Source organism: Chinchilla lanigera, unplaced genomic scaffold (genome assembly GCF_000276665.1).
Source record: "Chinchilla lanigera isolate Chin_1 unplaced genomic scaffold, ChiLan1.0 scaffold00046, whole genome shotgun sequence".
NCBI lineage: Eukaryota > Metazoa > Chordata > Mammalia > Rodentia > Chinchillidae > Chinchilla > Chinchilla lanigera.
In genome coordinates this window covers 10,038,107-10,061,880 of record NW_004955447.1, presented here as the reverse complement: position 1 = coordinate 10,061,880, position 23,774 = coordinate 10,038,107, and the positions used below count along the sequence as shown (strand labels likewise).

Genomic DNA, 23,774 nt, shown 5'->3' with positions numbered 1-23,774 from the left:
TTTAAAAAAAAAAAAAAAAAAAAAAAAAAGTGGCAAGCATGAGGAGATAAGTGTGTTTGAAACCAGGGATACCATTTTGAGGGGGATTGATGACAATGTGACTTTTATTGTAATAATTTTTAAAAAATTTAAACACACAGAGAAGCTGAAGGAATAAATAAGATCCAAAATGTACAACAGATATTGTAAAATGGGGAGAAGCTTCAAAAGGAAAGAGAAACTGGGATGAGGGAATAGAGAAAAGAAGGAAAGGAAAAGCAAACATCACATATATATGATAGCTATACTACTAATTTTTCTTAGTTCATTGAAAAGAAAGGTTTGTGCTAATATTGTTTGGACAATTAAACACTGATATCTTGTATTTGAGTAACATTTACAGATAATAATACACAATATATTAACCATTGTTACCCTCCTATTATCTTTTTTTTTTTTTTTTTTAATCTTTTTGAGACAGGGTCTCGCTATACAGTTCAGGCTGGCCTTGAGCTCACTTTCTCACCCAGGCTGGTCCTGAACTCACAACAGTCCTCCTGCCTCCTCCTCTCCAATGCTGGGATTACAGGCGTATGCCACCAGGCCCAGCCCAAAGTTGTTATTTCAAGTATATATAACTGTAATGTTTTTCACAATAGTTACACCATGTAAATAAATTCTCCCTTTAACAATTTATAAATTGAGAGTTTAAAGTGTCCTTAACAAACATATAACAGTTATATGTTGGGAGTAAAGTTAATCGTGTTGATGAAGCTCAGTCATGTCAACCTGATTGCCTTTAGAGCCGTCTAGGAGATCAGTAAGGCACACTTCTGGGTGTACCTGAGTGGGTGGTGGCAGCCTGGCCTTGGGTACTATACGTAGTGCTGTCTTCTTTCTCTAGCACTGTTTCCCTGCTCTGACTCCCTGCCATCACAAACTGAACATCTTTTCTCTGCTGCACCTTCCTACCATTTTTTTTCCCCTTACAGCCAGTCAACCCTGGACTGAATCCCCTGAAACCATAAGCTAAATTAACCTCTCCTCTCTTTTGTTCTTGGTATCTAGTGTTGTTTCCTAGCAATGGAAAAGGTGAAGAAAGCACTAGTCGAATGAATTTGCCTAAGGTCTGAATTTAATGATAAGAGTTCCAGTAACATTGTGTAATGTTAGCATACATCTGGAAGGTAACATTATAGAACACTTAGCGTAGATAATTTGTATTTATTAGAAACCTACTAAGGTGAACCTAACTATGGTTTCCCTAGGAGAAAAATGTATCAGTTTATTCAGCTTTTACTCTTATTCCTCAACATCTTTCCAAAACACTACTTTTCTCTTCTTCAAAGTTTCGGGTAACATAGCATTACAAGAGGTCAAATTGTGAGGCTTGCATTGCCAGAGAGTTATTTCTTCCAAGCCTCAATGTGCTGTAGCTATTTAACAATTATCAGATAGCATTTATGCTTACTACATGAATGCATCTCTTCTTTCCCCGTGGGACTGTGATATCAAATGACAATGAAAATAAAATTACATAGTGAGCACATATATGAGCCAGGAAGCCTTTTCAGTTTATTATAATTTTTTCCTGATTTATGCATAAAGTACAGAAAAGTTAAGCAACTCACCCAGTGCCACACAACTCGTATAAGGTAGTCTGGTACAAATTCAGTGGGTGTGGTTCCAGATCCTACAACTGATTTTAATACTACAGAAGACACTTCCAATCTTTGTGTTCATATATCCTCACAATTATGCTTAAACAATAGTGAATAAGTGTTTTTCTAAGCAGACTAAAGGCGTCTTAAAATTATATCATAAGCCATCCATTTCCAGATTTCTGGGCCATATTTTATGTGTTGATTCTTTAACAAACTAACAAACTTGGTGATTATTTACCTTAAATAGAAATTGGATTCAACACTTTTATAAACACAGTACCTACCATATTTAGGAAGATAATTTGCAAATATATTAAAATTTATAACTAGAAAAATATTACACCTTTTACCTCTTCAATTATAAAACTAAGCTAATTAGAAGCACCTATGCTTGATAGGTAGCAGATGAAAGACACATTTTTAGATGAAGCAGTCTGTCATAAACAGGTTCTGAGGTTGATTGCTAGTTCCAATGGGTCATCTGTTTCATTACTAATGGAGATTTCATGTTTCCTATATATAGATCATGTAATCTGCAAATAGGTTTTGCTTCTTTAGTTTTTGTAGTTCTTATTTTTCTTTTGCTGTCCAGTTGATCAGGATATGAGCTCAAATATTATGTGTTTGGAAGTATACTCTCCTCCTCAGTGTTCTGCAGAAGTTTGAAAAGAACTGGTGTTAATTCTCCTTTAAAGCTTGGTTGAATTTATCAGTGAAGTCCTCTGTCCGTGTGCTTGATTATTCTGGAAACTTTTGAGGCTGGTGCAGACCCCATAGTAGTCTATGCAGACCCTTTTAGCTTCTTCATTTTTTTTTTTTTGAAACCAGTTATTTAAAATTTTGTTGGGTAACAGTGCTGGAGTTCGCGTATTGTTTATTGCTCTTTTTTACTTATTTTGCATTTTTAAAATTAAGCAATTAAAAACAACCAAGGGCAGAAAAGAAATACTGCATTATCCTTAATAAATGTTCTCTGATGTAAGATTGAAGTAAAACAATATGAAATTATTTGGCAATTATTAAAATTACTAACAGCTCGCATGGCTGTTCTGTTTCAAAACAGCTACATAATTTCTGTGGCAGAGTCAGAGTACTTCCAAGGAATTCAGAGAATCACTTCATCCTTGAAAAAGTACCTCTTCCCGCTCAGGGGTGTATGTCTTTTGTTTGGCTTCAGAAAATAGCACAACTTTTTGTTTGTTTGTTTGTTTGTTTCCTATCAGGCACTTCTTTTTGGCATATCCTGCTGGCTTTACCCCTATAGAGAACTTCCTAGAGAGCAGTTAATCTTGTTGCGATCAGAAATACTTACGTCAAGCTCCTGGGTCATGATTTAAATTCAGGACAAATGACAGACCTAGGCACACTGTGTGAAAGTGTCCAGTCTTTACATGCACAACAGGTTTTTATTTGTTTGTTTTAGTGTGTGTGTATTTAACGATGAGTTGGATTAGTCAAAAGTGCAGAGATGTTTTCGGCCAGAACTTGGAGTAGTGGGGAAAAAAATCAAGAAAAACAACTTTCATCAAAAGGCAAATTAGTTTCTGAATCTGGTGTTAATTGGCAGCCAAGGTGTTTCATTATGAAGCTGAATTTTTTAACAGTCGTTACTTGGTTACTACGAAAATACCAGCCAGAAGCAAACACGGCAGTGTAAGGGACGTGCCTCCCGTCTCCCTGGTCCTTCTGCCAATGTGTCAGTATCGGAGCCCTGTTTTAAAACACCAGTGTGCTGCCTAGAAACACTGTCCATGTTGGCCGCTCATTCAACTTTATTTCTGGATTAGAGGCATAGTTTGGAGTGACTGGGTGCAGGGATGACCACTTTCAAACTGCAGGTGTTGTCTTTTTCTGTTTTGCAATTCTCGATGTTTGAATGATGCTCAAGACCTTGTTGGGAGAGCTGTTTTTTCTTTATAACCTACTGTATAAAGCAAACCACAGGAAGTACATGAATTGTAAGGGGAGGTGATTCTTTTGGATGAAGCAATGAGAAATGTGTTGTTTTGTCTCTGTGTGTGGATGTACCTACTGCTGATTCTTTTTTAGAGAAAAAACACCAGAGGGCCGCGGGCAGTGAATCCCAACTGTTTATTCCCCTTCCTAGTAGTAAACAGCATGAAGGAGGTTTCTTTTCCATACAACACATCCGACACCCCTAGGAGTATGTACGCTTTGATACTATTCGCATTCTGATATTTTAGGGCTGACTTAGGAAAATAAAGAGAGAATAACAAAAAGTGGTCTGCTCGGTGGCTCCTCAATCTGTGCTGCCCTGTCCATAGTCATCATCTCAGTCCCTGTTGAGGTCAGCATTCCCTTTTATGGTCATGTATAGGGAAGAAAGCTATTTTCTGCAGGTCATGCTGCAAAACTGTTGGTTTAAATTAGTTGTCAGTGGCTCTCAAGCCAAATTATTTAATTATGTGATTATAATCTTATCGAAGCCTGCGCTGTTGATTCTAAGAACCAAGCATGGCTCAATTTGTTGTCCTTCAAAACAAAATTTAAGAAAAAGCCCAACAGAATTTCTTCTTGTCTTGCAAAGTCTCAGCCAGGGCTTTACAGGGAAAATAATGAATGCTCCTACCACAGCTTGTCACAGGGGAGGCTGGGACAGTAGCGAACTTGTACACAACTCTGATCCTTGCTTGCCGGGCAACACGTAGCCCTGGATTTCTGACGGCTCTGCGGTTCACTGGAGACCTCTGTCATTCTGTTCATCCTCTCCTAGGCAATGGTGGAGACGGTTAACAACCTCCTTCAGCCGCAAGCCTTGAACGCGTGGAGAGACCTGACTACAAGCGATCAGCTCCGGGCCGCCACCATGTTACTGCACACTGTGGAGGAGAGCGCTTTCGTGCTGGCCGACAACCTCCTGAAGACTGACATCGTGCGGGAGAACACGGACAATATCCGTAAGTGCCCTCGGCTCACGGACGGGCCAGAAACCCTTGCTTAGCAGCAAAAAGAAAAGAAAAAAGTTGCTCTGGCACACTAGACAAGAGTCATGCTTAGTTTCAATGGAGATGACTTATCCTTTTTCCTTAAATTAGGGAGGCATCACCTTGTAGGCTATCAAGGTCAAAAGCACATGTATTAAACTCGTTAGGACGTTAAATTTTCAGACATATTACCCTAAGATCACTCACAGTGAGGTCTGTTCACTTTTAGAATTTTTGTTTATGTACGTATCATTTGCATATCATTGTGACCTCCTTTATCCTGCTAATATAGGGCTTATAGGTCATTTCAGATCTATGTTTGAATTACATAGTATAAACTATTAGGTAATTTGAGTGAAGATCATAAAACAATAAGTCTTGTCACTTGGCTTGTAAAGAGTATAAATTCATGTTATTATGGTGTACAATTCAGCTGGCAATTTTATTTCAGGAGATTTGATAAAACCATTTCACATTTAATTCTATTTAATGATAGATCGATATTGATAAGTACAGCTCAGGTTATAGAAGGGTTTCACTCAATTCATAAAATAAAAATATTCTCAATGTTAACCTAAAGTCAAAGGTAAGTGGATGTGGGCTTGACTTTTAAATGTTTGACTTTATTATTAATATATTTATATTACTTACATGATTTAAAATTTTTTTGCTTTATTTTGAAAATATTAAAATAGTAAAAGCATGACAAATAGTATGAGAGCCCCAGTGTTTGATTTCAGAAATATTTTAGCAGATTAGGAAATTATCATAGCTTCAGCATGTTTCTCGGTGAGCACTGATAGCTCTCTGTTGTTAACAGAATTAGAAGTTGCGAGGCTGAGCACAGAGGGAAACTTAGAAGACCTAAAATTTCCCGAAAACACGGCCCGTGGAAGCACTATCCAGCTCTCTGCAAACACTCTAAAGCAAAATGGTCGAAATGGTAAGGTACTTTACTTTATTTTATTTTTTTGCTAGATGGCATTGAACTTACATGGGTTCATTGATTTTTTTATTTTATAAAAAGATAAAACAAAACTTTCATAATTCGGTAATAAGAGAATAGCAATTGTTAATATACTGTGTATCATTATCTTCAAAGTGGTTACTCAGAGTATAGGACAACTTTTGAAGACATAGTCATAGGCAATGGCTTTCTGAACAGAAGCCTCCTGGCATAAGAAATAATACTGAGAATCAACAAATGGGATTGTAGCAAATTAATAAGTTTCTGACCAACAAAGAAAGTAACCAATATAGTGAAGAGACAACCTAGAGCAGAAAAATACTTTTGACAGCTCTTCCTTAAACAGAGGACTAAATAAAGAATATATAAAGAACTTAAAAAACATTAGACACCCCCAAAATAAAAGACCTGGTAAAAATGGGCAACTGAAATGAAAGTCACTTCTCAAAAGAAGTAGAAATGGCCAATACATACATGAAAAAAAGGTTCATTGATTCTTAGCTTTGGGATTTTGGACCCACCATGTAAGAGCTCTTTCTTTCCTCATCTTATAACTTTCTCTTTCTCTATTTCCTCCTCTTATCTACAGTGATGTTTATTCCACAAAATTCTCTATCGGATTTGGAAATTATCCCTTTACTATTCAGTTTTCAGAAACTTGAATATGTGGGAAATGATGAACACCAAAACCCAAATGACTTGACTTTTTTCTTGAAAAGAATAACTCTAAGTTTGCAGTTTTATCTTATAAAAATTTTAAAGGAAGTTTCACTTGTAATTTTCAGACTACATTTTCATTTTTTTATTTCAACATTTTTGAGAGTGTTTCTACACTTTCCCTTTTGAAAACATACTGAGAAATTTGAACTGGTATATGTAGGTCAGCTCAGCTTACTATTGCACTGAATTCACTGCAAAAAACTTAAAATCCAATAAATAAGTTACCTTATAGAAAAAGTAGGTTCTAAGATTTACACACCTTAAAATTTTAAAACATACTTTTGCCAAGGCAACAGCAAGCTGTTGGATGAGAGGAGGATGACCTCAGGTTGAAGCAACCAACTGAAGATACATGTTTCGTATTGCTACGTGTGTAGTTTTTAAAGGAAGGAGATGGTGTTAAATAGTAAGAAAATTTATGCATTTGTCACCAAAGTGAAATGCTTTATAGGTGGTAGAAGTCTTAGAAGATGGAAGTCATAAATCATTATTCTGGTAATTGTACTAAAATAATCTTTGAGGCAGCAGTGAGATGAGACACGGACATGGCAAAATCACATTCCTGAGTTAGCTTCCTAATTGGTTTCTCTGCTTCTGTGGTTGCTTCTGCCCTCCATGAACATTTGCTGTTGAGAGAAGATCCTTCCTAAAATAAATTTGACCAGCTCTCCCCTAGTGAACACCTGGAGGGACACGTGCCTGCCTGAGTCCCGCCCCTCTCCCGGTCTGCTCCTTCCTGCCTCATTCGCCTCAGTTCTGCCTGCCTTCAGCATGTTCTCCAGGATTCAGGCAGACAGCCTTCACACTCTTCCTGGCCCGCTATGCATGTTCCTATATCAGTCCTTTTTTGGTTGCATTTTCTTTTGTTTCTTCTTGAAATGCAATTTCTATATTTCATCGCATATTGACTTCTCCATTCACTTCTTGAAATAAATCTTACCTCTTTAGGGAAAGTCTTTATCTTTTCAACATGGACCACTCTTTCCCCATTAGCCGTGCTGATGACAATGCATATTCATAATATTTAACTTATTTGCCATTATAAGAAATTACATTATTAATCTTCCTCCCTATAGTCTGACTCTCCCTCTAGGCAGTAAACTCCGGGAGAGCAGGGACCTTGTCTGTTCCTGTTACTGATGTAATTCCAGTGCTTTACACAGTGCCTGGCACATGAGTGCTCTCACTGAGGGTACACTGGATACACGCATGAACTTTCAGACGCAAAGCTAACGAGGATTGACATCTGTCCGATTTCATCATAGAACATGTGTTCATTCCTTTTATTCTCTGCTGCATTATTGTGTAGGTTGTTATTTTCTGTTTAAGTCACATTTACGCATACATTTTGGAGTGAGGGATCCCAAACCATGAAATGCGACTAAATGCACTGGTAAAACAAGGTGAGATGGCAAAACGGCACTCATGAGTAGAAATCGGTATGAATTATGCTCAATTAAAATACAAATTGATAATATGAAAAAGAAAATTAGATGGCTATTCCTAAGTTTAGCTTTCTAAAAATCAGCATTTTTATACTAAATATAGAGGGGAAGAACTCTCCATTGTAATAGACAGGAATTATTTAGTGAATTACTATTATTCAGTCTGTTACCTTTATATATCTATAACAACAAAAGTGGGTTAGGTCCAAGTCCCTTCTTCCATTGTGTAGCCCTCATCATAATCTTTTTACTGGTTGACTGAAAGCATGACGGAGTCCGTAACACAGCACGCCCAGAAGACACTGGAGCAAGAGGCTGAAAATAGCCTGTACCACAGCGTAGAATCCACATGAGATGTCACTGTAACCACAGCCAAGTCTGGGTGCAGGAGCTGTGCTGCTGTTGCTGCTAGTGCTATTTTTGCTCCACTTCGTGCTTGACTGTGTCCCTAACTCCTCATCCAAAGTCTGAGGCCACTGCATCTGACTGGATGCGTCTAGCTGAGGTTCCCAGAGAACCTCTTTGCAAGGGTAACTTGGAAAATGAGTGCATATGCATTTTGTGTTTCTAAATCCCTAATATGGGAGCGCAGTTTATATGTTAAACAGCCTATTGTTCTTTTTTTTTCTCATTTACTACTCTTTTTAAAATAAAAGTAAAAAAAAAAACCAGCCACCCTCTTCAAAAAACGTTTTGTCTGTCTTCTTACTTGACCAAAAGATTCAGAGATGGGAAATGTGATTTCCTCCTTTTTAGTAACTGTGGTAATAGAACAGTGTTTTTCTTGGTAAACTGATGTGGCTTTATACTGATAGAAGTAGGGCTTGCCTTTTTCTCAAGAAAATAGATAATATGGGAGGAACCACGGAACAAGGAGGACATACATTACAGTACGCATATTTGAAGTATTTACCTTGAGGAATTGGACAGCTATACATACCTCCATAATATCATATAAAACAAAATAAAACTCCTGTTACCTAGAAAACTCCCTGATGTCTCTTATCACTCTTTTCTCCCTCTTTCTACCACATGGAATGTTCTTCGTATTACTTTCCTGTAGACAACAGTGTCCTGTTGTCAGATGTCATGTAGCCGAAATAACACAGAATGTACTTTTTTGGAAATTCTATAATTTAGCAAAATATTTTTGAGCTTCAGTCATGAAGATTCATTGGGCAATAGTTTGTTGTTGCAAACTATAGTATTATTATTCATTATATTATTATAACTAAACTACATATTATTATAACTAAAGCAAACTGTAGTATTATTATAAATTATATTATTGTAATATTTTCTGTAATATTAATATATTTTACTTTGTTTATTCTCTCATTTCATTTGTGTTCAATTTGGAGATATTAGGAATAGAGATACTACAACTATTCTACGCATTCTCTTCCCTTTGTGAATATATGTTATTACTTATCAAAGAAGGGTGATACCTCCTTAAATTTACAATATATTGACAAATATTTTTCCAAATACATAGTTGGGACAGTTTTACACTCTCACCAGTAGTGTACAAGAATCCTGATTGCCCCCTGATCTTGTTGGCATTGTCATTCTTTTTAATTTGAGAGATTCTAGTTGTTATAAAATCTGATCTCAGTGTGGTCTTCAATTTCATTTCCCTAATTACTGATGAAGCTGATTAATTTTCCAGTGTCCACTGACCTTTCATTTTTTTCCTAAAATTGCATGTGTTTGTGGTTTACCATTTTAAAATATTGTCTACTATTTTATTGTCGACTAGCACAGACACTTTGTATATTTATGAATCCTATGTTTTTCCTATTTTATGATTTGCTTAAGTTCTTAATGCATTTTGATGAATTCAAGTACTTAATTTTGATAAAATTGAGTTCACCATCTTGTGCTTATAAGTTCTCCATATACCATTTTTCCCTTCTCAGAGAATGAAGGTGTGATCCTCCATGTTGCTCTGTAATGTTTACAGTTCTGGTTTTTGCATTTAGTCTATGATCCGTCTGGAATTCAGTTTTGAGTGTGGAATGGGAGAAAGATGGAGATTCATTTATTTCTAAGTGTTAACGCATAGCTATGTCAGCAGAATTTGACTTTGCACTTTTGTACCAATCAAATAAACACTGGATTTTGTGTGTATTGAGTGCATATTCTGCAGATTTAATTACCATTTAGTTATAACTAAGTTAGGTAAAATGTACAAAAGAATCAGAGTATTTTCCACTTACTAATTTACATTTGCATCAATTTTAGGAGAGATCAGAGTGGCCTTTGTTCTGTACAACAACCTGGGTCCTTATTTATCTACGGAGAATGCCAGTATGAAGTTGGGAACAGAAGCAATGTCCACAAATCATTCTGTTATTGTCAATTCACCTGTGATAACAGCAGCAATTAACAAAGAATTCAGTAATAAGGTTTATTTGGCTGATCCTGTGGTATTCACTGTTAAACATATCAAGGTAAGAAATGGCATGTTGAGTTTAGTTGTTCACATTATCCACATTCATTATGATATGAATATTAGAAGTATTAATTTTATTTTAACACTTCTATAAGTTTCACATAACAATTCATTATCTATAAGATGTAGTAGTGAATTTTTTCAGAAATAACTAAATTATAGCTGCTTTTGCCAGAAAAATAAGCAAAGCAAAAACAAATACAGAGGTGAGATCATAGGTGTTAATTTTCTCTAATATAGTAATCTTTTAACTATCTGTATGTATTGTGTAACATTATATTGTATACCTTAAACATATGCACTATAATTTATCTTTAGAAAAGAGCTAGCAGTATATTAAATTGAACTAGACAGAATCTCATATAGGATAATACAAGTAGTTCTGTCTTTTACAAAGATTTATTTTTTGAGTAAATACGAAGATTCATTGAAGTTGTAAAAAAGATTTCTAGAATTTGATTTCAGAACTTCAGCTGATTTCAGAAGTTGATTGTTTCCCACAATGAACTTACTTGCTTTGAAATGATAGCAGCTGATGATTCTGAAACACTGATACTAACATTCCTTCCATATTAAGAATTTTAAAACAGTGGGTGCTCCTCTAATCAAACAGAAAAAAATAGCCTATTTTCATTTTGCTTAGAATTAATGAGAGCCATTTGGAATGGAAACACTCAGAGGAGGCCACGGGAATTACAGCAGAGAGAGGCTGTGTTGTATGGAAAGGGAATGCCTACTTAATTTACATGTAAATGAAGTGGTTTTTCCTCTTACTTATTCATTTTGTTTGTTTCTTTGTTTTCCCACTGTAGCAGTCAGAGGAAAATTTCAACCCTAACTGTTCATTTTGGAGCTATTCCAAGCGCACCATGACAGGCTATTGGTCAACACAAGGCTGCCGCCTCCTGACAACCAACAAGACGCACACTACTTGCTCTTGTAACCACCTGACCAATTTTGCGGTACTGATGGCACATGTGGAAGTCAAGGTAAGAAGGAGGCCCCAAAATAAAAATGCTTTAGCTTATGATCAGGTAAACAGTCGTGGCTACCAGAACTGTCTTGTTTCACTATTTTCCCACTTTCATAGTAACTCTATCCAGGAACGCTTAGGCATTCAAGACATAGCCTTTTGGATGATTCAGAAAATTGAAGTTTGCTTAATAAATTTCTGCTAGTTCTGAGCTTTTATTTGGTATAAATGAATGTCAGAAAATCATTTATAAACATGCTAGGATAAGACTCTGGGTCCAAAGGTTCGCCAGTGGGCTTGGATTGCAAAGCTGGGGTTGGGTTAGTCAGAGACTAAGGAGCTGCTCATACAATTGAATACAATGCTGTATAATACACTCCAGAAAGGAGCTGATGAGCACAGTCCACAACTGTATGCACAGTACAGTAACACAGAGGGCAGCCTCTGATGGATGGCCATGAGTTCTGCTTATTCAAGAGGACACTATACCGGGGGAAAATCCACGAGATAGCACACTTTGCCCAGTCAGCACTGCCTGACCTAGCTGCAGTCTCTTCCCAGTGTAACTGGCCCTTGTGTCTAGCGAGGATCGAGAGATGGACACCGTGAGTTTGCATTGTGAGAGACCACTGGCAGGGCTTTAGCTATCAACCCAAGCAGGACAACAGTGAAGAGCAGAGGTGTGGCACAATCCAAACCAGGAGTCCTAAGCCAGAAAGTTCAGACAAAAGCACTACGCAGGTCAGTGAATGAGTGGAGGCAAGATTGACGTGGAAATGCTCAGTGTAAGGAAACATACGACATTTGAAACTTCAGTTTTTGTTCTAAGCAATTCAGGAATCGCTGAGAATGCTGATATATTGCTTCCCTCATCACAATAGGTCAGGAACTAGGGTTGACTCAGGTCCACATGTTGAGTCCAACCAATAATTATAGCTTGGGAAAAACTGGATTTTATACACTAGATGGCATTTTAAAAAAATACTCCTTTTTAACCTTTCAAACAAGATGCCCAAACCAAGGCGTATATTTTTCTAGAAATTTTTGAAGGAACAGATTACATACTTTAATTATAAGTAAAATCTTAAAAAAGTTTCCTATGGTTTTCTTCAAATACTTTTGTAATTTAACTGATATACTTTTTAAGATTATCTTACAATTATTAGTCTTATATAATTGATAAAAAATTATTTGTCTTTAGAACTACCACTGGTATTTTTCCTTGGTAAGGTAAAATGCTCATAGCATCAACATTTTACCCAAAATTCAAAGATGTGTTTTCATAGCATTTTACATTGTAATATCTCCATCAAGATTATTTGATATATATAGCATTGTAGAAAGAAAATGAGTGCTAAAACCTTCAGTGGCTCTGGCAAAAACTGAACATTCTTTCATACAATTAACTAAAATTTTTTTACTATAGACATTAATGTTACTTAGCTGTTCAAAATAAGTAATTGGCAGCTGGTATTTTCACGGCAGTTATCTTTACAGGTATAATGAAATGTGAAATAACATGGAATTTTAACCTTACTGTTCAATTCAGCGCATGTTTGTTAGTACTTAATGCAGTTGTAAATAATAAAGGATGCTACTTTTAAGAGATTTACAGATCTTTTTTTAAAAATAAAGCAGAGCCAGGTGTGGTGGTGCATGCCTGTTACCCCAGCACTGGGGAGGCTGAGGCAGGAGAATTGCTGCAAGTTCAAGGCCAGTCTGAACTACATAGGGAGACCCTGTCTCAAAACAAAACAAAACACAACAAACAAAACAAAACAAACACAAACCCAAGGTGAAGATATCATGTTAAATAAATAGAGTGTAGTAAGGTAATGATAAGGATGATGTTTGCTGTGATGTTTAGTGTTTACTCTTTCCCGAAGTATACTGTAAGAAAACTAAAAAAGTCAGGAAAATTTCTTAGAGATGACGATTTACAAGAGGTAAATGAAAAGATTCATGAATTAGCTAAGACATTTGTGAGGGATACATCCCAGACAACAGCATGAGAAGACATGAAAGATGTGACATATCACGGTGTGTAGTGCGTGGTCTGAAGAGTTCGGAACAACTGCACCATGTGCACAGTGTGACTGCTTAGGAGTTGGAGTTGAGCTGGAGAATGTCCCCGGGCAGTTGCCAGGGAGGGCCCGTGCAGAGATTAAGATGGCCCTCGTGTCTGTGCACGCAGGCAGCAGCCAGGATGGATGCTCCCAAAGCACATGTCAGGAATGTCTAAATTGTTCCTAGCAACAAGGGAAACTGATGGAAATGCGATATAGTCTGACCGAGGAAAACTGAACTTTACAATGACTGTGAGGACTTATGCCCCTGCTGTCAGTAAAAAATAGAGCAAGTATTAGTGTTCAACACACTTTAAGATGTGAAAACTATGGCCACAGTTTTACCTACTTTATGTTGCGGTTACAAATCCTTTCTTCCAAAATTTTCATTGACGAGAATTTAGAGATTGTCCCGTATCCTAGCGCAAGACTACACCCACAGCCAGTTAGCAACAAGTACAATTTCCTTGGCTGCATTAACACAGTTCATACTTTGGTCTTCAAAACTCTGTGAAATGAATTTTGTCAAAGCTTCACAAATATATTTACTTGAGCAAGATTGGCTATACTCACAAGTGACAGATTTAAATCTAAACGAGTTAGTCTGGCTGTGGGATTCTACATTTCAGTCTAGGGAATAAACTCAGAAAAATGGATCAAATTTGAGGCAATAACGAGATAAGTATTTTTTCTCAGGTTGTTGCCCAACAACGTCTTTCCAATCCATTAGATGAGAATCATGGCTGTGAGCAGCACGGTGTCAACAGGGGACAAAACAAATGAAAATCAATATTTTCCTTTATCAGCCTGTCACACAGATGTGTGTTTTAGAGTTCTTATATCACAATCTCTTGTGATTGCCGAATCAGTCCTATTTTGATGCCACAACTGGAGTTTGACATGTTAGTGATCAAAAAAAAACCAGAAAATAAGGAAAGTGCTCATCACTAAAACCTAAGAAAAAAAATATGCTGACCAATTTACATTCTATTAATGTCTAAAATAGAACGCTAACTTATTCATAAACAATGAGAACTGTAGCACCCAGTTGGAGTGGATATTTATATTCCTCCTGGTTATTTTCTGAATAGTAGAAAATCTATAAAAGAAACAAAATTACATTGGAAAATTCTGTTTGATGAGTTTAGAAAAAGAGTTTGCTGAATAATTTTGACTGCTGATGAAATCAAGTTGCAGTGTGCTGGGGTGTCCATCTTCTCTGCAGGTTTCTACCTGTGTCCTCAATCACCCTTATCCATCACCTACCTATGTAGTGAGCTCTACTACTCAGACTCTGTCAGTATTTCCCTTTTTTTTTTTTTTAACTTTGGTACTGAAAATTGAACTCAGGATCTTGTGTTTGCCAGGCAGGTGCTGTGACACTGAGCTATATTCCCTGCTTCATTTTTTATCCATTTTTTTTTAGCATATAAGACAAGCATCATAAACATATTGACATATTGCCTACTCACGGTAGGCTTTTAATAACTACAACTTCTCCCTTCCTTTTGTGGGAAATATGACTAGCGTCCAGCCATTCCGATGGAGACTTCTGGCCCTCAAGGACTCCCTTTTTGAAGTGGGTGGAGTTAGGGAGAAGGGTGGAGAAGTGGAGCTGCAGGAGTGCTCACCATTTTGTGAATAGTACAGCACCATGACTCTGGGGATACACAGGCAGAGCATCTCCCTGGCGCAGGTGTGCTCAGATGGGGCCTAGCACAGAAGCTCTGCAGCATGAGCGGCATGTGCTTAGGAAGGCTGCGTGGGGAGAAGTGGAGATGGCCACATTCTGGGACTCTTTCTCCACCATGGTGGCAACACCACTCTCTCATTTCCTTCCTTCCTTGGCAGCTGTTCCTTCTCTGCTTCCTCTGCTGGTTTGTCCTCATCTAGATGACCCCTTATTGTCATATTAAATAGCTTAAATATTTACTAGATATTGTCTTCTGAAATATCTGAGTTTCTTCCCGGTAGGGGATTCCATACAGTCACATGGCTCTGAAGGATATTTTATGATTTCCACATCTCTGTCTCTGTTTCTTAACTCCAGACTCACAGATTGCACCACTGATTTGATATGACTGCAGATGCTTGTCAATGTGCACTGTACTTATATCCTAGTAACATGTTACAAGTTGAAATATAGAGTCAAAGACAGACTTAAGACACCTAACCTAACACAACTTTTTATTATTGTTTCATAATAAAAGGTTGATTATTTTATGTAACTTATTGCATGTTGTAGTGAAAATGAAAGATAAAATGGTTGTGTGGGTTCTGAAAGCACCCATGGACATTTTTTAGGTATGATGACATACGAAAACAGACAAAACAGCTAAAGAATGCCAGCAGTGCAGTTCATGGCAGGGCATCAGTTGTTTACTCTCTTGGTCATGTGGCTCAGTAAGAGCTACAACTTATTTCTCCTATTTAGTATTGTGAGAGAATATTCTACCCCAGGTTGCCAGCCTGAGATCGAAATTTAAAATTAAAAGTACAGTGTCAATCAATTGTGTTTTGCTTTAACATAGCCATTGTCAGAAAATTTTTAAGTAGAATGACCATAAACTTTTAAGTCAGCTGGTAGACTGAAGCAACAGGATTGCAAGTCCAAGCTCAGCCTCAGCAATTAGCACAGTAGTGAAATCCTATCTCAAAATAAAAATATTTAAAAAGGGGCTGGAGATGTAGCTCAGCACAAGAATCTGTGTCCAGTCTCTCATATTGCAAAATGAAAAAGAACTGTAAGTGCAGGGATCATAATTTGGGATGTGCATACTTAGACATATCTGTTATTGTCACCATTCCAGAACTATGTTTTGGTATTCTTCACACTGAGACTTCTTCATCTTAGTAAAGGGCTACTCTGTTCTCCAGTGTGCTCCAGTCCAAAACCATACACTTCTGTCTCTTCGCACTCAGACCGCTCGCTCAGTCCCGTCCGAATGTCCTGCCGGAGTCAGAATCTGGCCTCTTCTCAACATCTTCATCCCTGCGGCTAGGTTCAAGTCCCTGTCACTGCCCCACAATTGTTTCTGCTGTAGCCCCTTAAGCCATCTCTCTGCTTCCCCCGTATCCCTCTCACATGTCTACTCAGAATAGTTGCCAAAATGATTCTTTAAAAATGTGATTTCCATACTGGGACTCTTCTGATTGTTCACAAAAAGTAATTCTGTAAACCACTGAACTGCAGGTTCAGTACTTCCTGTCTGAGACTCAGTCTCCAATGACCACTTGTCTCAGTAGGAGTCCTGGCCCCAGTTTGCATCTCTTGACCTCTCCTCCCACTCCTCCTCTTGCTCTTCTGACTTGATCCTTTCCACAAACCTATCAGGTGTACTCCGGTTAGATTTGAACGCAACCTTCCTCCTGTCCCCTGCAGACAGCAACATGTCAAGCTTCCTCAAGTCCTCTGAGTCTTTTCACCCTGTCATCCTCTCATTGAGGATTTCCCTAATTACCATATTTAACCATTCAGATTACCCCATCTGCACAAAATGCAGAATACCAGGTTCCGTGCCTCAGGAGTTTATAGATGACTAAGGGAGAGATTGGTTAACACCCACTATTGACTGGCCTGTTTCTGGAGACTTTAGCCAGGTCCATTTAGGCAGATCAGACAAGGTTGCAGGTGTTGCTTCCAACAAATTAGCTCAAGCTTGCTCCTGAGCTAGCAGTGTGAACACTGGGCATTTTCTTGTTTTCATTAACAGTCTCTTCTACAGAGCAGGGGATAGTGTACTAGTGTGAGTTTTGTTTTATTTTCTAAGTTTGAAGTTTTCCCAATTTCATCATTTATTCAGAATTATTGAGCTAGCACTGGAAATCTAAATAAAACCACCGTTTTAGTCATCTAATCCTTAACTCTCAAAACTACATGGTGAAAAAAATAATGTAAATGTATTTTAAGTTTGATTTCCTTATCACCCACTCCTCACTATGTTCTTCAAACTTTAAAGTATAGCTAAAACAGATAAAAATACATATCTGATGAGTATTTAATACATTTACTAAGCTACCCTTGTTTTAATTCATTGTGGTTTTTTTCATACCAAAAATCTATTACACTTTGAACAGTATTTTTTTTTTTTTTTTTGGTTTTTCTCCTGTACCGGGAACCGAACTCATGACCTTGCGCTTGCCAGGCAGGCGCTTTTGCCGCTGAGCTAAATCCCCAGCCCCTGAACAGTATTTTTTTTAAAAAAACTGCATAAGAATTACATGTAAAGAAAATTAAACTTCAGCCAATGACTGATGTATTTCTGTTGGGGAAAATTTTTAGTAAAAGAATATATCATTTATTATAATTGGCTGTGTGAGAACTGTTCTGAAAAATATCATTGTGCACTTGGTCATTGCTTAAAGAAACATTGCTATTCTAACTTACTGAAGATTTCCCAGATTCTGTCAATTATAAGTATCCCTATATAAATGAGGATTATTTATTATTTTAATGGCTTTGGTCTTTCTCTTTCTTTCTTTCTTTCTTTCTTTCTTTCTTTCTTTCTTTCTTTCTTCCTTTAATTTCTCTCTTTCTTCCTTTAATTTCTCTCTTTCTTCCTTTAATTTCTTTCTTTCTTGGTTACACAGATACCATATTTTATAATTTTGAATTGGCAAAGACCTTAAGTAAACCCATTAATATTATGTATACAAAGGATATTTCTGTTGATATAAGGAAAAGTATTCAAAGCTTTGTTCTGATTATTTATGATATATATATATATAATATAGCTAATTTAAAATTTTTATTTAAAGTTGGAGCTTTTAACAAATAGGTGTAAATTTATCTTACAACCTCATTTTATTTCATTTCTTTCATCATTCTTGCATTCCATGGAATAACCATACTCTGAACATTTTGCTTTTTCTATGAAAAATACTATTTTTAATGTTTTACAAATATTACCATACTCTAGTGCATATTTTCAGAAATCTGTACATTTGGTCAAATTTGAAGATTGGGTGCAGTGTTTGGTATATAACCATATGCAGTAAAATTTAACTTTCTTTTCATGTGTTTGGAAAACACTTTTGCATGTTTCTTATTATTTATATTATTGTAATCATCTCTTAAAATATATTTGGCTTCTCTAGATTATGAGTTTTCCTGTTAAGAATTATTCTTTGTTATTTTTCGCAATTCCAGTGTCTCATATATGTGTAAAACAATTCTTGACTGAATGGATAGAATCCATTAAAACAGAGTCAATGCCAGATATTATGTGACCTCTTAAATACTCAATAAACATCTTGATTTTCATTATCGTTTTAAGTAATTGTAAGATTTATATTGCTTATGTTCTGATAACTTGCTTGTTTGTTTAGAAACAACACAACCAATGACTGTGAATGGTTATCTTTAAATTCTCAAGTCTATTAACACCCAAAAGTTCTATCTCATCTACTATTAACTTCTCAGTATTGGAACCATAAACTCCAAGGGGGCAACACAGCTGGTTAACTGTGTCTGAATTCTCTCAACTTCTGTTTTCTAAGGAGACATATGATTGTACGCTTTTTTTGGACACAAAAGTAACCATTACAGAAATTTAAGTAGTGTAATTTTGTACTAAACAGAGATATTGCTTGTGGTAGTTTAAAAACCTTTCCATTAAGCTTTGTTTGTTTGTTTTTTTCCATTAAGCTTTTTAAAAAAAATCACCTGAATGTAGAATGGTGATTACTGGAGGTTGCGGATGGATTTGAATTAAATCCAATCACTTTCAAACTAATTGAATTAACATTTTGATTATGGTTTTGTAGAGCAGGGTAGTAAACTATTGAGAATAAGGTCCTGTAATTTTTATTAACTAGCTGTTTTACTCAAATTATAATTCTTTGGGAGATAATAAAATAATCTTTCTCCTCTGTACTGTCAGTTCATCTTGAAACTGATTTTATTATCTCTGAAGGTTTTTACTTTCCTTAGTTTAATGACTACACTTATCCTCCAGCTCTAATCCCAACTTCTCTCCAGTCTAAGCCTACACGTGAATTTATTGTTCAAAACCAGTACATTTCTTTCTTAATATAATATCGATCCAAAGTATGTACAGTTTGGAAATCTTTAATTTCATACTATGGATTTTTTGTTTTGAACATTTTAAGGCTAGAGTTTTTCTCCACCAGAGAGCATACTAGGTAGTTTTTTTTGTTTGTTTGTTTGTGTTTTTTTTGGGGGGGGGGTTGGTTTTTTTTCTCCGGTACCGGGAACCGAACTCACAACCTTGTGCTTGCCAGGCAGGCGCTTTGCTGCTGAGCTAAAACCCCAGCCCCCACACTAGGTAGTTTTATTGTTGTTAGACCTTGTAATTCCATGTGAAAGTGTTACTTTTTCATTTTTAAAAGAATATTTTCATTTTTAAAAGTCAAAACAGAAATATTACTTTTGTAGTTTAATAAATGGATTGCATGAGGAAAAAAAAAGCAGCACACAATGCTAAATGTTGCACAGTTCCAAAATTTATATATTCATTTTGCATTGTGCTGTCTCATGTATGATAGGATTAATGGGTAGGTGTATGCGAATACATATGTTTATTTTGCAATATAGGTTATCTTTGTATTTAGTTAGAGCTGAATGTTAAGCTCTTTGAGATAATTTGGCATATTTCTTCTGACTTCCTACATACCTAGTTCTTAACAATTTATTATGTTCTACAATTGGTTAAATTTTTGCCTAAGCTACCAAAACGGTCCCATATTTGTAATAAAAAAAAACCACACGGCTACTGCTGTCACCACTTTGGGGATGCAGCTGATCTCCTCCTCCTGAACCAGATACTGGCAAATACGTATCTTGTAATTTCCTGGGTTACAAAGAATATTTGGTATTCCACTGAATTGTGATGAGAGAATTTTCTTCCCAACACCAAGGCTTCCCAAATGAAATCTCAACTCTGGTGCCCCAAGAAGCCTTTCCTGCTACCCAGCAGGAAATGGAGGAGGATGCTGCCTCCTTACCACTCCTTCCAGTCTCTAAGGTCCACCATTTGCTAGAGCTTCTTCTATTTCCTTTGGTGAAGGTGGTATGAGGAAGAAAAATTACTGAAAGAACAAGAGGAAAGTTTCATGGAGTTTCCCTTTTTGCTTATCTCTGTATGGGGCAGGAAGAGAGAAAAGGTAAAGCTAGAGATAGAAAGAATGCTGTTTGCATCTGTTTGAGGGGAGGAATTTCCACCTTCTCATGATATGTCTTCTTAAATTCATAGAAAGAGAAGATATATCCAAATTCAATTGTAGAAAGTACAGCACAAAGTTATGTATTTGAAGAAAAATCATTTAAATTATTATTTTTTCTACCCTTTTACACAACTTTTATGAAACAGTTCAATGCTACAATGAACGCTAAATGCTTTTTTTCTAAATTCACAATTAAATTTTTACACTTCCAAGTGTCACTTTCTACACATGATATATACTGATATTTGGCTATTTTATTTGAGTTTTTAAAGTCAAGAAATATTTGATATTGTGTTATTTTCCAGCAAGTATGTCTTGAAAACATTCTCTTTACCATCAACATTTATATGATATTTATCAGTGAAACAATATTATAGTATATAATTTATATGTAAAGTTTCCCAATTGGTCCAGTTCAGTTTTCAAGCAGGACCCAGTCAAGGATCACAAGTTACCTTTAGTTGCCAAGTCTTATTAGTCTTTTATGAAGTCTTGTTTTTTTTTTTTTTTTTTTTAATGAAGATTACCTATGGTGGAGTCCACATCATTTCTCCTATAGATTGTTACACAATCGCAATTCTTATTTTTGACAATAGCATGAAGTAGGTGCTATATCCTTCCCATTTCATTGAGAGGCCCTTAATGGTCTTACTAAGTCTGATCATTTAAAGTTGCATTGTACAGGAACATAGTAGAAATATATTTGGAAGATTTGTTTTGTTGGTCTTAATTTCAGTGTAATATGTTAAGTCCACCTTTCATTTGTTCTTCAAATAACTGTGTACTGTCCTTATGACAAGCAAAACTTACAGTCTGTTTAGTGCTATCCATAGGGAATGAGTATTTTGTGAGAAATACGTCATTGTTCTGGTTGAGGATGTTGTGGAAATAGACAGGGGGAACCTTAACTGCATCTTGAGTGGTCACACAAATTGCCCCCATGGAAGTGAAATAATTTTGTAAGGCAATTTGTTTAAGCAAAAAGAGACTGACAGAGTTTTACTAGTAGTAGAATATGAAATAAGAATGAGTTTTTCTTTGTTTTGCAGTATATTCTTTTCAGTAGGTTTGTATTCTAATGCTGATCATATAATTGCTTTGCTTTTTTTCTCCTGAATGGTAGCAAAATTTTAAGAAATAAGAGATCTAAGATCTTTCCATACACAATTTGGATCTTAATACTTTTTGAGTTTTTCAGCATCTTTAGTTAATAGGTTTAATCAGAAGTAGAAGCTATAGATGCATCCTCTATTCTAATGAGGAATATTTCATCAGGAAAAACAATAAAGTGTGTGGAGATTCTAAAAAGTGAAAGTAGAGGAGTTTGAATATTAGAGGGGCGCAGAGTGTCCCAAGATCTGTAGTAACAGGAATGAACACTTTTTCTTCAATCTTTGCATAAATTTAATTAATCCATGGCATCACAATGGATATCATCATCACAATTTATAATGGTCCCAAATTTAAAGTTTAAGGAAATAGCAAAAGATATTAAAAATCAGAAAGCTTCAGTTCTTGATTCCAGTTCTTCAAATAATTGCCTGTTGTTAGCTAGAAAATCATCTGAACTTCCCTGTTCCCATTATTAATTGGACAAATGAGATTGATAAAAATTTTTATAACATTGTTTTTGCATTATTTTAGGAAATAAACAACAGACTCCATAGAAAGCACTTGGCCATTATCACATTTTCTGAAAATATCATTGTTAATTCTCCATTTATTTAACTGTCCTCAAAGTCTACAAGCTTTTGATCCTATAAGGAGTCAAGTCCTACATTCCAAAAATTGCTTGAATTTCTAGTAAAATTTAAGAGTTTACCTAGCTCTATTCATGTAAGCTTACCTAGAAAAAAGAAATTTAGACATATGCTTTACCTTCTTAGAGAAGTGAAAGACTACCTTTTTTCCCACAAAGAAATTATCGAGTAATATATCTGAGAAAGATATTATTGTAACTATGTATGTTGGCTCAAAGAGTTGGTGTACAGACATTGTGAATTCGCCAGTGTAGGTATCACCCAATTTGAGTACAATCATAAATCAATAATGAGAACAGATAATTTTCCATTAATGTGATTTTTTTAGCATTAGTGAGATTATTTTAGCATTGTCTGCCTGAGGAAATTAGTTTTTATGATTTTAGACATAACAGTTTCACTCATTCAGTTTGCCCATGCTTAAGAAAGCATAACCAACCAACCAAATGAACAAACAAACAAAAAAACATGGAAAACTCTCCATCTTAATGTTGGTAAAAATATACTCTATTGCCCATAATGTTCTCAGTAAGAGCTAATTGAGATGTTCACTAACTGTACTTTGTTTATTCCAGGTCACAAAATTTTACTTTATTTAACATGGACACTGTTCATTGATGTGTTTTATTTTCTCTTGGCTAGTTTCATTCCACTGTGCCTAGTAAATAAAGTGATAAAGCTAGAGAAATACTAGGCTCGAGAGGAATTAAGCTAGATTTTCCAGAGTAGTTTTTTATATACCCTTCTAAGATAGGCAGTTAGAACAACTTGTAAAACTAAGATTTTAAAACCATTTGAAAAAATATGGCTGAACAAAATCTGTCTAATTATTATATACAACTCAAAGAAGTACCAGTTTAATGTATCATTAAAATGCAGAAATTACAGTTTAAAGATCTATATTAGATTATTTGTTAATTGAAAAATCTAGTCTTGCAATTTTTATTTTATTTTGTTTTATTCTTTTTTAGAAGTACTGGATGTTGAGCCTGAGACATTCACACTGAGCTACATTCCCAGCCTTTTCTGGTTTTTTTTTTTTTGAGACAAGGTCTCACTAAATTGCTCATTATAACATATATCTTTCTGTTTCTCTTTTTCTTTCTTTTCTTTTTTATAGAGATAAAACTGAATAGAGTCAAATGTACAATTAATTTTGACTTGCAGATGTATTCTTTTTTTTTTTTTTTGTACTAGGAATTGAACTCAGAACCTTGCACTTGCCAGGCAGGCGCTTGTGCCACTGAGCTATATCCCCAACTGCAGATGTATTCTTAAGGATCCCACTTTACATTGATTCTTTGTGGCAGTTCAGTGTGGGACAGCAAGTATTTGAGTATGGAATATTTAGGATTCTGCTTGGGAGCTTTACTCCATAGCTCTTCTAGACTGTAGAAATTAGTTCCCAGCTCTTCAAAACTTCCCATCCACCTTGTAACTACAGAATTCCTATTGCAGACCAGATGTTTGCCTCTCAGATCTTTCAATCTGTAACTTCATTTTATTAAAATGACTGTGTCCAAACTGTCCAACATTTTAAGACACTTCTGAGCACTTTGAATGTTAGCATATGTTAAAACACTATGACGGATAATGGACATTTATTTGTTTGTTT

The 23,774-nt window shown here is 35.9% G+C and overlaps 1 protein-coding gene across 11 annotated transcripts in view; it reads left to right on the top strand.

Moving 5' to 3' along the window:
• The window catches only part of Adgrl3 (adhesion G protein-coupled receptor L3), a 796,065-nt gene that overhangs the window by 646,863 nt on the left and 125,428 nt on the right, over positions 1-23,774 (top strand). For all 11 annotated transcript variants that reach the window (XM_005392863.2, XM_013518568.1, XM_013518570.1 and 8 more), the window contains 4 exons: positions 4,378-4,561; positions 5,409-5,531; positions 9,965-10,173; positions 10,988-11,164. In XM_005392863.2, the coding sequence (XP_005392920.1) occupies positions 4,378-4,561; positions 5,409-5,531; positions 9,965-10,173; positions 10,988-11,164 (693 nt within the window). The remainder of the gene's footprint in view (positions 1-4,377; positions 4,562-5,408; positions 5,532-9,964; positions 10,174-10,987; positions 11,165-23,774) is intronic.